This window comes from Vitis riparia, chromosome 9, assembly GCF_004353265.1.
Source record: "Vitis riparia cultivar Riparia Gloire de Montpellier isolate 1030 chromosome 9, EGFV_Vit.rip_1.0, whole genome shotgun sequence".
Classification (NCBI taxonomy): Eukaryota; Viridiplantae; Streptophyta; class Magnoliopsida; order Vitales; family Vitaceae; genus Vitis; species Vitis riparia.
Window position 1 is genome coordinate 313166 of NC_048439.1, and position 17927 is coordinate 331092.

The 17927-nt window shown below is 38.2% G+C and overlaps 2 protein-coding genes across 3 annotated transcripts; both read left to right on the plus strand.

Annotated features, from left to right (window-relative positions):
- The first annotated feature begins 2751 nt into the window (after positions 1 to 2751).
- LOC117922264 (subtilisin-like protease SBT1.5) lies at positions 2752 to 5534 on the plus strand. Its single transcript, XM_034840332.1, has one exon. The coding sequence runs from the start codon at positions 2783 to 2785 to the stop codon at positions 5141 to 5143; it is 2361 nt and encodes a 786-aa protein (XP_034696223.1). The 5' UTR covers positions 2752 to 2782; the 3' UTR covers positions 5144 to 5534.
- Positions 5535 to 13694: 8160 nt separating this feature from the next.
- Positions 13695 to 16639, plus strand: LOC117922083 (ethylene-responsive transcription factor RAP2-12-like). Of its 2 annotated transcripts, none has more exons than XM_034840097.1 (3): positions 13695 to 14068; positions 15172 to 16110; positions 16235 to 16639. In XM_034840097.1, exons 1-2 carry the CDS (start codon positions 13822 to 13824, stop codon positions 16062 to 16064), a joined length of 1140 nt encoding a protein of 379 aa, XP_034695988.1. In that variant the 5' UTR covers positions 13695 to 13821; the 3' UTR covers positions 16065 to 16110; positions 16235 to 16639. The 2 variants fall into 2 exon arrangements, with proteins under 2 accessions (XP_034695988.1, XP_034695989.1); XM_034840098.1 differs by having other exon boundaries at positions 15181 to 16110.
- The last annotated feature ends 1288 nt before the right edge of the window (positions 16640 to 17927 follow it).

The window sequence follows — 17927 nt, forward strand, 5'->3', positions numbered from 1 at the left end:
AGCATCACAAACCCAAGAAGTAGGAGCCCTGCATGGAGAATTTGTCTCTCTTCAAGGGTCCCCCACCATTGATACTGGTTGATATTTGCATGATGTCAAACTAAAAGAGGATCAAAGTCTCACAAGAAGACCACCATCACCCCAATTCAAACAACCCCATGATTGAATCATGGCCAGCTAGCTGTTGTTTCTACTCCATGACCCACCACCATTTTACCCTCCAAATTCACAATGATGACAATGGATGATTGACAACTGTCCAAGCCATGCGCAGAAGCACCATTGAGCCAGTCCAACTCACAAATCCAACACCAGAAATCAGCCATTTTGGGCACAATGTTCATTACCTACTTGGTAGACTTGCTTATAGTGAGTATTGATTGATTGTCTCTACACAATCCAAGTTATGAATTGAGAATCAGCACATGCCCTTTATGGGAACAACCTGCAGGCATTGATGGGTGACTACCTTTGGTAGATATGGATATCCTTCTCCCTTCCAATTTTCGGCCACATGTATGTATCTACCATATTGGTTAATAAATGCAGCCTTTCTAGTAGGAAAACCTAAATGGCTGATGGAGAAATCTAAATTTGGTATCATGAAATGGGTCGATTCTTTTATCAAATACAATATCTTGTAAACAAAAAAGCAATTGAAAAACTAAGATAATTTATGAGGGAAGAAATTATTTAGTAAAGTTTTTAAAAACATCTTCAAGAACAAGATTTTTATTTGAAAATTCAAATATGGAAATAAAAATAGTTGAAATTAGAAAACTATTCTGTGTTTTAATAAACAAATAATGAGATCAATCTAGTGCCTCAAATGAAGTCCAATTTACACAAAATGAAGTACCCACATGGGTGAAGGTGAAGCCACCTAACATCCCTGTCTCCTTCAATTATGGGCCAACTTCCTAATATTTCCATGGATACTTAGAAAGGAGACAAGGCAATAAAACCACAAGAAACCAAAAAATTATCAGTCCAACATGTGAGACCCCAGTAACACCCACCACAAAAATCACCATTACCCAATTCTAATTGCTACAATAATAACCCCATTATCACTACAAATCTAATTAACTAAAACCTTACAATAAATTAAACCCTAATGAGAAAACATATATATATGGTAATAATAGTAGAGATATTTTAGTATATAAAGTGGGATTGGAATGGAATGGGTTGGATTGGATTATTGGGGAATGTCCCTGACCCTGACTTTAATAAATGGGTGCATGAAAAACCGTGTTGTTTTAATACTTGGGCCCCGCGTGTGTGAGAAGGGGGAGGTGATTCTCCTAGAATGAGGCGCTTGGTAGCATGGTGGTGTATGAATCAGGTGGGTGTTGTTAACACGTGGGGGTGATTCTTCTTCTTGAGAGAGGCTTAGGGATGACCACAAAAGTCCAGACCCCAACCCAACATACACAGAATCCCGTAGGGCCCCAAGGGCCCAAGTTGTTTCTATGGGTTTTTATTTTAATATTATGTCACGATTCTCAATTCAAAAACAATATAAAAACATAGGTTTTCCAAATTTTGTAGTCTACATATATATATATATACAATAAGGTTTGAGTATGTTGACCATGGTTTTTATTCGTTCTCTCCCCTCCCCCCCTGAACTGAATGAACATAGATTCATTCTACTAATATATATGATTTTAGCTCCACCATGAGGATATGCTAAATGACACATGATTAGACTTAAAAATTTCCAAAAGAAATTTGAACTTCAAGGCAAAACATCTATACATGTTTTAAGTGGTCCTTGTGAGTGTCATATTCATCCTACCATCTAAGCTGATGCAGGGCATGTGAGATGCTCATCCCCTGGGTGATGTGATGCAATTGCAAATTTGCAATCAATTCTTCTACGGATCATTTTCACCATTCCAAAAATGTAATGTCCTTTCTTTTTAAGGAATACAAGATTGCATATTCATTTTAATAGAGATGTTATTGGTTCTAGGCGGTCTAGATTGACTCACTTATTATTCTTATGCCAAAAATGAGCCCCATGCAAAGCACAATGTATTGATGGGACCTCTATATAGTTTATAATGATTCATTTCCTTCCCAATAACATCAAACCTAATAAACCCTTAGTATTGTCCGCTTTGGTGTTAAGGGGTCCTTACGACTTTAAAACGCGTCTACTTAGTTAAGAAGAACCTCTACATATATAGCGCTAAAAATTTTCTTCTCTATCTAATGTGAGACATCACAAACATTCCCCTCATACAGACACAACGCCCATGAGATTGCGGGATCAAATAGACAAACACTCCTCATGCAACCAAATAAACTCCTACACCAGGGTTGTGGATCAACTTTGATATCATTTGTAATAACCCACACCCAATCATTTAGATACGGTCTATTTTAGGCTTGACTTTCAAAAGGCATAATAAAAAAATTCACTCCATCTTGCAAACATAATATCATATGATGATCATGGCTTCTTATATATGTTTTGATCAAGGATCGACACTAAGATCACGTTGTAAGGGCTACAAACTTGTCCTCTGTTCTATGTGGAATAGAAAATGATGGAAAGGAATCGGTGTGGGGCAAAGAAGAAGAGAGTGAGATAATTCCATGGCTGAAAAGAAACTAAAATAACGTCAATTCAATTTTGAAAAACAGGGGGAGAGAGATTTAAAATAAAGCTTAATTGCACTGCTGCTTCTGCTCCCACTGTAGCCACACATGTCTCTCTCTCCCCTTTAAAGCCTCAGCTCTCCTCCTCTCCACCTCCCTCTAAGCTCTAATGGCCATCTCTCCACTTCTCTTTCTCTCCTTATTCTTCTTCTCATTTCTCCCATTCCTTCCTTTCTATTCAGCTTCAGCCTCAGCTCTTCATAAGACTTACATTGTCTTCGTCCAACACGACGCCAAGCCCTCTGTTTTCCCAACCCACAAGCACTGGTACGACTCGTCCCTCAGATCCCTATCCTCCACCATTCAAACCACGTCTCATTCCGACACTAGTAGGATTCTCCACACCTACGAGACTGTGTTTCATGGGTTTTCTGCAAAGCTATCTCCTTTGGAGGCTGACCAGCTCCAAAAGGTGTCTGGTATTGTTGGGGTTATTCCTGAGCAGGTCAGGGAATTGCAGACCACTAGGTCTCCTCAGTTTCTGGGGTTGAAGACGACGGATAGAGCTGGGTTGTTGAAGGAGTCTGATTTTGGGTCCGATCTGGTGATCGGAGTTATTGATACTGGGATCTGGCCGGAGAGGCAGAGTTTCAATGACAGAAATTTGGGTCCAGTTCCGGCGAAGTGGAAGGGGGAGTGTGTGGGTGGGAAGGATTTTCCGGCTAGTTCGTGTAACCGGAAGTTGATCGGAGCGAGGTTCTTTTGTGGTGGGTACGAGGCTACAAATGGGAAGATGAACGAAACGTTGGAGTACCGTTCGCCGCGGGACTCCGACGGGCACGGTACCCACACTGCGTCGATCGCCGCCGGGAGGTACGTGTTTCCGGCCTCCACTCTCGGCTACGCTCGTGGCGTCGCGGCGGGGATGGCTCCCAAAGCCCGCCTCGCCGCTTACAAGGTTTGCTGGAATGCTGGCTGCTACGATTCCGACATTCTCGCTGCGTTCGACGCCGCCGTCGCCGACGGAGCCGACGTCGTGTCCCTCAGCGTTGGTGGCGTCGTAGTCCCCTACTACCTCGATTCTATCGCCATCGGCGCGTTCGGAGCTTCCGACCACGGAGTGTTCGTTTCCGCCTCCGCCGGCAATGGAGGCCCCGGCGGCCTCACCGTCACTAATGTCGCACCCTGGGTCACAACCGTCGGCGCCGGAACAATGGATCGTGATTTCCCCGCCAACGTAAAGCTCGGAAACGGAAAGTTGATTCCGGGTGTAAGCGTCTATGGCGGACCTGTGTTGGCCCCTGGGCGGCTCTATCCTCTGATATACGCTGGAAGTGTAGGTGGCGATGGATACTCATCATCACTCTGCTTGGAAGGATCCTTAGATCCCAGTTTCGTAAGAGGAAAAATCGTATTATGTGACAGAGGAATCAATTCAAGAGCTACCAAAGGTGAAGTTGTGAGAAAAGCTGGTGGAATTGGAATGATACTCGCTAATGGTGTGTTTGACGGCGAAGGCCTGGTGGCTGACTGCCATGTCTTGCCGGCCACAGCCATCGGAGCATCCGGAGGTGACGAGATTCGGAAGTACATCACAGTGGCTTCCAAATCCAAGTCACCGCCCACCGCCACCATAATTTTTCGGGGAACCAGGCTAGGGGTCCGTCCAGCCCCTGTCGTGGCCTCATTCTCCGCCCGTGGCCCCAATCCAGAGTCACCGGAGATACTCAAGCCCGATGTCATTGCTCCAGGGCTGAACATCCTCGCAGCCTGGCCCGACCGAGTTGGCCCATCTGGGATTCCGTCAGACAAGCGCAGAACAGAGTTTAACATACTCTCTGGTACATCAATGGCGTGCCCACATATATCTGGTCTAGCTGCATTGCTGAAGGCTGCCCACCCAGAATGGAGCCCGGCAGCAATTCGATCAGCCTTGATGACAACCGCATACACAGAAGATAACCGGGGCGAGACAATGTTGGATGAAGCCACAGGGAATACCTCAACTGTAATGGATTTTGGAGCAGGCCATGTTCATCCTCAAAAGGCCATGGACCCTGGCCTCATCTATGACTTAACCTCCAATGATTACATCGACTTCCTCTGTAACTCAAATTACACTGTCACCAACATTCAGATGATCACCAGGAAGATGGCGGATTGCAGCAAGGCAAGGAAGGCCGGCCATGTTGGGAACTTGAATTATCCATCCATGTCTGCTGTTTTCCAGCAATATGGAAAGCACAAGTTCTCGACTCATTTCATACGAACCGTGACCAATGTTGGGGACCCCAATTCAGTATACCAAGTGACAGTGAAGCCCCCCACTGGAACACTGGTGACTGTACAGCCGGAGAAGCTTGTGTTCAGGAGGTTGGGGCAGAAGCTGAACTTCCTGGTGAGGGTGGAAGCCATGGCAGTTAAGCTCTCACCAGGAAGCACTAGTATAAAGAGTGGCTCTATAGTATGGGCAGATGGGAAGCACACTGTCACTAGTCCCATAGTTGTGACACTGCAGGAACCTCTGTAGTTAGGGTTTTGGGTTTTGGGGTTTAGGAATTTTCGTTTCCTTCTTATAGGATTATTAATTAATTATCTCTCCCTATGTATAAGTAAACGTTTTCTATATCAGAAAGCGAGTGGAGTAAGAAAAATGTTTGAAGAAATGTTGTGTGTTGAGAAGAGGCCAAGAGCAATGAAAGAACTGCTTTTGTTACTTTAAAAAAATTTCTATCTTGGGGTTGAATCTTTTCAACTTACCATAATTTGTTTAAGGCATGTTTGGGCAAGTGCTTGTGGGGAAGGGAGGATGGTGTTTTTTGTGGTGTAGTTTTGAACTCACAGGATCTGCGTATGTATTCTAAATGCCTAGCAACAAAGCGACCATGATAATGACAATCATTAAGACAAAATTCATGTGTGTGGGCATGGACTTTATTAGCTTTTCCCCTGTTTCTTTTTGTATTTAGTGTGTGTACTCTGTTGTGTGTCTTTCAGAGACAGGAGGCTTGCATTTGGAGTATCCAAGACTCTTGTTGATTGGTTGGTGATATGAATTTCACCAAGATTGAGCTGGACCCCAGGTTGAATTCAGAAACTGGGTTTTAATAGCCAAATGAAGAACTCGGTTCCTGTTCGGTTCGGTTCGATTACTTGCATATGGAGCAGAAATGAAGTAACGAATCTTTCCCGCTTTTGACCCACTAGGCCCTCATAGTTGGAACTTTCTCTGTCTGACATTAGATATTTCCATCATCACTCCATATAGACACAACTTCTTCCCCACAATGTGTCTCATGGGACTACGGAGTCCCTCTGGGCACTCATACTCTCGTATTGGGTCAGAGCCAATGGCCCAACACAACTTCTTCCTCACATTGTGTCTCGTGGGATTACAGAGTCCCTTTCAGCACTCATACTCTCGTATTGGGTCAGAGCCAATGGCCCAACACAACTTCTTCCTCACATTGTGTCTCGTGGGATTACAGAGTCCCTTTCAGCACTCATACTCTCGTATTGGGTCAGAGCCAATACAACTTCATCAGAGCCAACACAACTTCTTCCTCACACTGTGTCTCATAGGATTACGGAGTCCCTCCAAGCACTCAGTCTCATACTAGGTCAAGAATTGGTTCTGATAGTATTTATAATCACCGTTATCATAATTAATGTCAACTTTTGTGAGAAAGGCGATGCAAGCACCAGCTTAATGACAACAACTTAGCTGGAAAAAGGACCCACTGCTTTACAACTGTGGCCTATAATTATGGGTTTCATCCAATTACTGCACCTGCTTTGTCTCTTCTGACATGTCTCTTTCTCTTCCCATTGCAGATTATGCCCTTCAACCCACCATGACCTCTGAAAAGAACTCTGGCCTTCAATATCCAGTTTAGTTGGAGAGGCCCAACCCCAATGAACATGGGCCTAATCTTACCTGGCTTAGGCTTCACATGGGCTTGTCTGTATTAGTATTGGTCTCATCCAAGCCACCAGCCCAGACAACCGATGGCCCAAGGACTGCTTTTGATGACACCAAAGGGCTCAAAATAGGGAGGTGATGAGGTCACCATCTGGGGAGCCTACCGACAATGTCATCAAACTCATCACCATCTCCACCTCTCGGTCCCGAACACAACCCGAGTTGCCCTTTGAAAATGCTGTGGTATCAAATAAGTACTGCATCAACCCACAATCTAAACCGTTAAATAAATGTACAAGGAAATAAAATCTAAATATAAACAAATATGACCTATACATAAAACAATCAGACCATTAATAAGATACAAAGTAACGAGACCCTTTTGACCCACGATTTAAATTTGAAATCTTAGATGAGTCGCATACAAGGCGCAGCCAGGGCCTAGAGACATGTCCGGCAGCAGATGAACCCGACAAGGGTGGCTCATGGATAAGCCAAGAATACACAGTGTTGGAAGATAAAATATATCAAGTGGGCCGACATGTTGCAATCACTTAGGTCAATAAAAGATACAAAAAGACATGTCGACACCATACACCCATTTATGTGATTAGCCGCGAGAATAATAGTAAATGACAGCATGATTTTGGAAAATATAATTTTCTCAATTTATGCTTCATGAAAAATATTATACCTTTATACATCATGTAAAAGTTCTCATAATGTTCTCTATATTTTCAATTATTACTCAAAACACTTTATAAAAACAATTAACAATACTTCAAATTTGTTTTTAAAAGTAGTTGATTTTTAAAACAAAATTTTCTATTAAAGTCTTATCATTTTTTTTTTTCAATTAGAAAATTGTTTGTGTTCTATAGAACAAAACAACGATCTTCAGGTCTAATTTTCAAATAAACTCTTAAAAGTTTAGAAAATTACACAGTATCAAAAGCATATCGGTTTTAAAATATCTAGTTGAACTTTAATATATGATTTCTCATGTGATCCCTATCCTAATCATATTCTTATATTCCTATTCTTTTTTTTTAAAAAAAAAAAAACCCACTCATGCATTCCTTGTACTATAACAATATTATTGTTCCTAATCATATTTTTTTCATCATTTATTTATATTTTTAATGTCCCTAATCACATTTTTTTTACACATGGGATATTTAACCCCACCCATAACTTTGGTGACTTTAAAATTATAACTATCCAAAAGATTTTAATGGGTAGATGAGTACCCAATATATGGGCCAAGGGTGGGGAGAATTTATTAATTTGGCTTGGGTCTATAGTGATGAGGAGGGTTGCACCCACTTGCCCACTTGTCCCACTTGCCCCACTTGCCCCACTTGCCTTTGACCATGGGCCTCAACCCACACGTTTTACCCTTCTTTTTTTTTTATTGTTTTTTATTGGGAAGAATATATATCAATATTTTAATAAAGTGAAGCGTGTGCGGCACGAGCCCATTGTCTTCTTGGACCGTCTTGGGATCAAACCATTAATTTCACATAAAAGGATAAAACTTACCCTAATCGCAATCACGCCCATCATTTCATATATATATATAAATTAAGTCAATATGTCTTATGGGTTCATATAATAATTAACAACTCCTATATTCAAGTAAACGTCTTGTCATCAGGAAAAAAATTACTATTATTACTTATTTTATCATTTCTAATGCTAGAACTCCGATCCCGTATGATTTTTATCCACCTAATATCTAAATAAGTTGCTCGAAACTTCTCTATTTACCTGTCATCCATCTACATCATTAATTATTAGCCCATTCTTTGTTAACATGACTTGGTTCATTGATTAAGGACACATATTTCATCATATTTCCTATTAAATCAATATACGTGTCAAGACGCATCAATCTCCTTATCTAGCAATTGATGCACGGCATCTTCTCACAGAGTTCAATTTCATCAGGTCCATATGGAGAACAACAGGAAGGGAACTTTCATTCAAAGCTTGTAACAGTTTTTCCCCTCATCTTCCAACACCAAGACACCAAAACTTGTCCAAAAAGGAAGTGGGATGAGGAGTAGGGTTGAAGGGAGGGGGGATGGGTTAAGCCTAGAGCCGAAGATGGGATATCACCATTAGGAATAGTGACACAAGAGAAGGTTTTGGAAGGTAGCCAAAGTGGAAAATAATGGAAGAGAGTTGGAAACTGGACGTAAGCAGATGAGGTGAAAGCGTGTGGCCTTGTCACATTACCAACAGTCTTCTACGCACTCTAATACACAAAATTACAAAAAAAACAAAAAACAAAAACTAGGTATACCCGTAAAGAGGTACCCTAAAGTTGTAGGGCTCCAAGCCCCCCCTTCATGTGTCATTAGCCTGGAGGCCCTCTTTTTGTGGGTCCATCTCCTACTTTTCCTTTCCATTTTTTGCATTTTTTTCATTTTTTTTCCTTTATTTTTTTTAAAAAATTATTTTTTTATTTTTGGGTTTTGTCCTCTTCGCTTCTCTCTCTAGATATTCCTCATTTACGGTAGATGCCGGTGCATGAACCTCCTCTCTTCTCAATTTTTCATTTGCCAATTATAGCCCTTTGCTGTTAAAAACTAGGACAGCTGCGTTGAATCATCTGTCTTTGCATTCTTCCCAGGTTACCCCTCTCCCTTTCTTTTATTCACCAAATTGCCACCACTCGTAAAAATTGTTTTATAGAATTTAGGAAATATGAAAAATAATTTCTCCATTTTTTTCTCAAGTACTGCAGTATATAATTTTTTTCACTCTTTAAGATTGGATTGAAAATTCTTTTTTTTTTATTTAATAAAATATTTTTGTCTTCATCAAATAATTTGACTTATAAAAGGTTTTAAACCTTAGATTCAAGAAAAGCATTGTTTTTCCTATTTAACTTATATTAAAATGTATTATTATTTTAAAAATTATAACTTTCGCTTTAATTTTTAGTTACTTATTTCTAAACATACGTGACCAAATAAAATGTTATTTATAAGTGGAATCATTTTTAACTTATATAGGAATTTATTTCCGTTTTTAAACTATGACTTTAATTTTAATTTATTGTCCAACCCAACTAACGGGTTTAAAGCAGGCCACCTTCATCTTAATCCCATGTTATTATTTAAATTAATTTCTATAATAAGGTGGGTTAGTCCAAGAAGGGAAATTTCTCATATCCATATCCCCAAAAATTAATTATATGAAAAAATAAATATATTTTGTAAATAAATAAATTTTATAATTTACTTTTATGAAAAATATTTTTCTTATTTTATATGTGATAAAAAAAGATAAAAGTGAAAAAATAAAATCATTTTTATATTTATTTTTTAATATTTATAATTGGAGAGATACGAGAATAAGATAATACTTAAACTCGAGATGGTCCAGAGATGGATTAAAAAAGAAAAGAAATTTAAACTCGTCTTTAACCCTGGTTAGTATTATCACAAACCTCGTGGTACTAGAAAAAAAAAAGGATGAGCAATTTGAAAAGTATAAAACACTCGTCCTATTATCATCCCTAGATCAATAGGTTTCGGTTATAGGAATGGGATGGGATATTGCCGCCCTATTACATCCATGTTCATTACAAGCCATGATCCTCATCACCTTTGTCTCTACTCATGTATTGAAGTGGAATAAACTTCAACTTTGATAGCAGAAAATGTGGGTAAAGTCCAGAGAAGAATTTGGATTTGGTGTCTGTGACCTGAATTGAAGCAAAGGGTGTTTAGTGTATGGGCCTGATGATGATAGATAAGAATGGGTTGTAGTGTTTTGGACTAATGAGTCCATGAGGATGGAGAAGCACCTGAATTCAAGAAAAGTTAGGTGATTCAACATGCTTTTTTTTTCCAAGTCAAAGTAGGTGATGAATCCATCTATTCTATAAAAGATTAGGTAAACCACCTCATCTCATGTGAAACATTTAGACTTTAATCTCCACACATTTCTCTAGTTTTGCCTTCAAACTCCATCCTTAGGTGTACACATGGATACATGTTCACTTGTCAAAATTTATAGGAGTCCCACCTTTAAAGTTGGAGCAAAAAACCTCATTCCACAAACAAAATTATTTTCCGTTAAAAACTTTGTCACATGTATTTTCTAACTAAAAACTTTATTTTTGCTTTGAAAAATAAAAAATTGTTTTCATGAAAAATTTTAAAATCGGTCTTTTACTTCTAATATAGGTGTTGTTTGCTTTGAATTAATTAACTCACACTTTTTAAATGCATTTACAAAAGACTTTATTTGAGAGTAATTCTTCTCTGTAGAACATGTTTTAAAAAGAAAATTTTAATATTTGAATATATAAAAAATATTTTTATAATATTTTAAAAGAAACGTCTAATAGTCACTTTTAGTAATTTTCTAATATTTAAAAAAAATGCATTTTATTTGAATAAAAAAAGCGCTTCTAATGATTTCAAAATTACTTTTAAATGAGTTCTAAAGTAAATAAAATTTCCCTATTGTTTTCACATATGGGATGAACGCTTTTTATAAATGACAAGAACTTTCACTCGTAGCTAATTTGAAGTATACTTATTGCACATAATATCATTAATAATAAATTATTAATTAAACCTGAGTTTTTATTTACTAAAGTAGAAGCAACAATTTTCTTAATTAGAAGTCCATTGAGAGATGAAATGGGATATGTTGTTCCCGATTCAACCGGGGTTAGGTCTATCTAAGTTAATGGAGGTTTAGACGGTCTTCTTCCCTACGTCGTGCCTCTCAGAGTTTCTGTCCAACGGTGTTAAGACTGGGTGAGCTTCTTACCTACACAAAGGATGTTTGGACAGGTGGTTCGGGCACGCCTCTCCGAAGTTTAAGTCAGACAAAGATAGTTTGAACTACTCAAATGAGAGAGTGAATATGTCAGCCTATGTGCCTATGCGTACCTTGTTTGTGCTATCATAGGGCTTTTATAATGCTAAAGAGAACATCACTGTAGTTCTGACTAAGCACTTTAAGCTTCTCTATAATGATGATTATTTTGCCGGTGGCAAGACAAGTGCTGTCAACTGATGTACTATGATGTTTAACCATGCAACCGTCTATCCCTTCAACTTGTAGATGGCCTGGGGTTACGTGTAACATTTAATTGACATGGACTTGAAGGCTATCAGAGGTCCCTTCAATTGTTCCTATGTTAGGCACAAATGATCACATAGGCCAATGGGTCTTGAAGGCTCGACTGGACAATCCTGTCCGTCTAGGAAGCTCGGTCCCCTCTTGCCACCTAGCCTTATAGAAAATAGGGGTCTCATTGTGCCAGGAACTAAATGGGCTGGTAGAGATCCGGATGGGATGTCTTGGACGGATTGCATGCCGAGTGATCAAGGAGTCCAAGTAGGAAAAGAGACACGTGGAGGGGAGTTCCTCGTGACAGAACACATGGAGGGGAACCCCCACATGATACAATCGTAAGCAATGATGGTTGAAGAAGGCATTTGTTTCAATTTTGAATGCAATATGCTTTAGGTTTGGAAACTTTCTCCAACCAAGATGAGACCTTCCAAAAGTGTCCCACAAATTCAAGTTTGTCTCAACAATTTCATAGCATAAAATTAGGAATATTCCAACAAACCCCCCCTCATTTGGCCGCCGAGAAAATAAAATTTTCTACACACTAATCTCCTGCCTAGAATTCCTTGAAGTGGTTTAGTCAAAAAGCACACTTTGAACGGAGCTTGATGAATTAAATTGATTAATAACTCTGACCACCTTGTTTTTAGGGTTTAATTCAACACATCTGAAAATTTCCTATTTATTACAAATAAATAAAAATCCGCATCTCATTAGTCATTACATGATTGAACGAAAAATTTCGCCGTCTTTCACTATTTCCTTCAAAATAAAATGAAAATAATAATAATAATAATAATAATAAAATAATTCCCCATAGAATATTTTTTCCACTTTTGAAGGCCAAGGCCACGTGTGATTCCTAAAAGGTAAAGAAAAAAAAAATGCATGGTTAAAAGATGTATTTTTCCCCAAACTTTACTCTTATTTCTATAAGAAAGACAAGGGCCAAAATATTTTAATATTTTCTTTTATTTTTGCCTTAGTTTTTATTACATTTTTCAATTACACTTAATATAAGAAAACTAATTTCCTTTTAACTTTATCTTTATTTTTTATCTAATTTTTTCAATAAATTATTGAGAAATGATTTTCTTTTTTTTGGAACTTTCTTTATCTTTATTTAAAAAAAAAAGAGGAAATATATATATATATATATTTAATATTTTTCTTCTCTTTTTATAATTCTTTTTTCACCTTTTTTAATTACTTACAAACATAATAAAATCCCAATTGTTTTTTTCTTTAATACAAGTTTGATTCTCAGAAAATTTGAAAGAAACGAAATGATGAGTAAAATATATATATAATAAAAAACTAAAAAACCGAAGAACTTTATAAAAAATTTCACCATTATTAGTTTATGAAAAATTGGAGGAAAAGATAATTAATTTTTTTTAAATACTTTTACTTTCTCATTTTTATCCAAAGAAAATGGGGAATCTTTTAACATTTTTTTTCTTATTTCTTCTTTATTTATTTATTTTTTTGCTTCACCTATTTTATGGCAACCAAATATACATATGAAGAGAAATATAGTTTCCTTATATATTTTCTTTCCTTTTTCAACCTATTCCCAACAATCAGACCTAATCTTAATAAATAGGGATGAGGGATAGATGTGGGACAAGTCACAAAATTTAAACAAAACAAGGTGAGTATGGAAAATTTTTAATTGGGACAAGGGTGAAAATGGGTTTTTACATAGGATGAAGCTATGATGAGGTGTCTACTCCTATGTTTGGTTGAAATAAAAATAAATATTCATAGGAAATTAAAAGAAATTTCAAGACACTCTCCTAATCTAATTATCTTCATCTTAAACTTACGTATTAAATACGAATGTGTCTCTTAAACAACCAAACATGGTCTTAAGAATTTGTTTTTTAACGTAAGAAAAGGGCAAACGACTTGGAAGTTGGAAAATTTTAAATTATTTCATCCCAATGCCAAAAAGATTTTCATCCTGGTAAATTAGAGTTGGAGGTAGGGGTAATGTGGTAAAACCGTAGCACAGCTACTTTAATATAAAATCCCTAACCTTTTGTTTAGAAGTTAGAACTCATTTTTCGGAAGAAAAACCCTGCAAATTCTCTCTTTTTTCGCTTCCAATTTCGAAATCGATTTCCATTTCTCAGCTTTCGAGCCCTCATAATCTCTCCCACAATCTGTGAGAAACCATGTGTGGTGGTGCCATCATCTCCGACTTCATTCCGGCGAGCCGCTGCCGCCGGCTCGACGAGGATTACTTCCCCGCCCTCAAAAAACGCACCTCCGGCAACCACTGTTCCAAGTCGCTCTGGTCCGAAGGCGTCGAGGACGATGACGACGACGACTTCGAGGCCGATTTTCTGGGTTTCAAGGATGACTCCGACGACGAGGAGGATGACATCAAGCCTTCCGCTTTCTCCGCTGCGAAGCCACAGGGTAATTTCCCCCTGCCCAGCATCCTTCATTTCCTTGTAGGGTTTCAGCTTTTTGTGATAAAAAAAATTAGTTTTGAGGTGTATCATTGTTTCATCTCCTGGAAATGCGTCTGATTTTTGTGGGACTTTGTTGTTTCGATGGAATTGTTTTTTGTAAAAATAGGCAGTATTCAGTTTCTTGGAAAAAAAAAAAAAGGGAAAAATTATGAGAGTGAAGCTTCTTAGAAATTTAATTTTTTTTTATTGGGTGAAAATTTATTCTTTTGTTTTTATTTTTTGGAGAAGCAAACAAAGTTCTCCATTTATTTTGATGGCTAAATATTGCTATGTTGTTTGTTTTCTTTCTTGTTTTTTTTTTTTTTCCCAACTGATTAATGATTCTTTTTCATTCTCTCTTAAAGTGTTAAAGGTTAGATTTGTTTGTTGAATCAGCGCCTTGCTTAACTAAAGCTTAGATTTTTTCGTCTTGGATCGCTTTTTTTGTCATTTAACTGTTTAATTTTGTCTGAGATGGGAAGTAGAAACTCTGTGAGAAATGCTTTTGAATCTTTTGGAGATCTAGGTTTTATCTCAAAGAGTTCTGAGTATTGGGTTTGTTTTCCCTTAGTTCTAGAAATTTTAGATTGAATACTTTCCATTGTTGTAGTTAACGGTTGCCAATTTCTTTTGATGCTTCTGTTGTTTCTACTATGTGATAATTATGTTTAATAAATTGATAGAAGATAAAAGTCCCTTCTCAATTGATGAGCCAAGTTAGGTGAAGGTAGGAGCAATCGATCATCCAAACTGTAACTGCTCTGAGAAATATCGATCGGAGAGTTTCATATTATTGGTGAATGTATGGAAAACATTTAATTATATATTTTTTTTCTTGGCGTCTGTCATGTTAGTTTCTGTACTTGTGGTTTGATTTTCTTTGGTGAAGATCATAATAACCATTTTCCAATCAAAAAACTACATAAAAAGTATTTTCCTTTATATTTCTATTTTCCACTTAGTATCTTTGATTGGATTTCAACTGATACATGTTTGGCTATTTCATGATTTTCTTTTCTGATGAATGTTTGTTTAAGAAATATGTGTTTTGCCCTTTGATTGGTGAAGGCTATACAGGTATAAAATCTGTGGAATTTAATGGGCAAGCTGAAAAATCTGCAAAGAGAAAGAGGAAGAATCAGTATAGAGGAATCCGACAACGCCCTTGGGGAAAATGGGCTGCAGAGATCCGTGATCCAAGAAAGGGGGTTCGAGTTTGGCTTGGGACTTTCAACACTGCTGAAGAAGCTGCAAGAGCTTATGATGCTGAGGCTCGGAGGATCCGAGGCAAGAAAGCAAAAGTTAATTTTCCTGATGAAACTCCTTTGACTGCTCCAAAGCGCACCATCAAGGCAAATGCTCAAAAGCTAATTCCAAAGGGTAGCCCTAACTCTTCCCATTCGAATCTGAGCCAGAGTTTTAATTTCATGAACAACTCTGATCAGGAATACTATAGTAGTTTAATGGATGAGAAACCGTCAACCAATCAATATGGGTATCCAGATTCCTTCCCTGCCAATGGCGAAGTTGGACTAAAATCACTTGCCCCATCTGAGAATGGTCGCATGTATTTTAATTCAGACCAAGGAAGTAACTCTTTTGATTGTTCTGACCTTGGATGGGGAGAGCAGGGAGCAAAGACCCCAGAAATCTCATCGGTTCTTTCAGCTACCCTTGAAGGTGATGAATCCCAATTTATTGAAGATGCTAACCCAAAGAAGAAACTGAAGTCTAACTCTCAGAATGCAGTGCCTGTTGAAGAAAATACTCCAAATGGGCTTTCTGAGGATCTCTCAGCTTTTGAGTCCCAGATGAAGTACTTTCAGATCCCATATCTTGACGGAAACTGGGAAGCTTCAATGGATGCCTTACTTGGTGGGGATGCTGCTCAGGATGGTGGAAACCCAATGGACCTTTGGAGCTTTGATGATCTGCCTACTGTGGTGGGGGGAGTTTTCTGAGCAAACTTTTCCCTTGCTAGCCGGTCTTCTGTAAATAAAGCTACATGTTAGTAAATTTCACCCTATCATTAACTTATTAATGATTTTGTATTTCTCTGATTCCTTGCTTTATTTGGATGCTTCTTTGCTTCTTAAAAATAGGTTTTCTTTCTCATCTTTTCTGTTTTCAGGAATGGTTGTTGCCAGTGTTGCAGTTTGAGTTCACGGTTGGACATGCATAAGGCTTCGCTGAAGAGTGTTTTCTTAGGTAGCTATTGTTATATGGGGAGTAAATAGGTATTTAGGTATCTTTTACTTTCAAGACTTTGAATTGGCACTTTGAATTTTATGTCTGTATCTTGAAGATTATATGGGTTGGAAGACTGAAACCTGATAAGATACCACCTTTGCTGTTTGTTTTGAACATGGTCACTACTTTCTTAGGGCTGTCAGTCCATGGATATGTTTATATATCTGTATTGTGATTTTTATTTTTTATTTTTTATTTTCTTTTTAAAGCTTTGTTATGGCATAAGTGCCACAGCTAGATTGCTTTGAAAGATTGCTTTGAATACTACTTTCCCAATTCTGTCTCATCTTGTTGACCACCGCCACAAATGTTTGAATTGAGTGTTTGCTTTGCATGCATATGTATTGGAAATGTAGTAATCATCGAATAGGTTGTGTACTTTATTAACTCGATAATATTTTGTTGGCTCCAATACTTCTATCTACCCACTTCACCTTGTCTAAGAATCCTTTTTCGGCATCATCTTCTGGTGTATGTTTTGGTTGTGTAATTCTGTTCTTGGTACATTGGTTGTTTGGTTTATACACTTTCTTCGCAAGTCCTAGTTGCGCAATTTGTGGGGAGATTCAGGGAGCACATTAGAGGTTTGTTTGGATCTTGAAAAGTACAAGGGGAAATAAAGGCGTTGAAAACATCCTGAGGAATGAATCACTCTCAATTAGTGCTTGGTATTTTCTTTTCTTCCTGTCATCCTTTAACATCCAAGCAGATCCTTGTAAACCAAAACTTCCTCACTTTCTCTCCTGCTTGGAGAGGTGAATAATTCAGTAATTGTAACTTGAGTTAGGTGCATCAAACGTTCGTCAAAAGGAACAGCACAATTTTGTTGTGGAATTGGAGTAAAAGTAGCTCGCTGTTATAGCTCTGTATTCCCTTATTTTTGCTTTGTTTATCTTCTTGCGAAAGAGAGGTGAGGAGAAATTTCTTCATAGATATGTATCCCCTTCTTTTTTGTTATCTTAGTGGAAAGGGTAACGAGGTGTAGCATAACCAACACTAGCACATCAGAACTCTGCCTGCTGGATGTAGTCCTCCCCGGCATGCCACCATCAAGGGAATTTTTACGGCCACAATTAACCCCCACTGCCACCAATCCACTCATGCCTGCAGCAGCCTCAATTATTTCTGACCCCTAGCAATCAGTCACAAAGGACCTTCTAGTCCTGGTCACTGGTGGCATTGAAATCTGCCGCCATGGACCATTGGTGAGTTTGAACAAACATTGGTTATTGAATAGAGTGTTAGCAATGCAAGGCTTCAACAGGTGGTAATGATGCTGGAGAGGTGTTAAAGAAGTCAGGACACACATGATGAAGATTGAAAGTTATGGTGATGTAGGTGAAAGTGCTTGTGTTGGTGGTGGTGGAGGTTGCCAAGTGAGTGGCATAACTGGTGGAAATGGTGGTTGTTACTGATGCATACTGCTTTTCTACTGATACTTGCGATATATGATTCTATCTAGGTTTTCAAACCCCTCATTTATGCTTTGCCATACCGACCAGCCATTCATAACTATTCTACTTTTACTTTTCCTGCCTTGCCAGATTATTCAGGCATACATTTAATCTGCACAT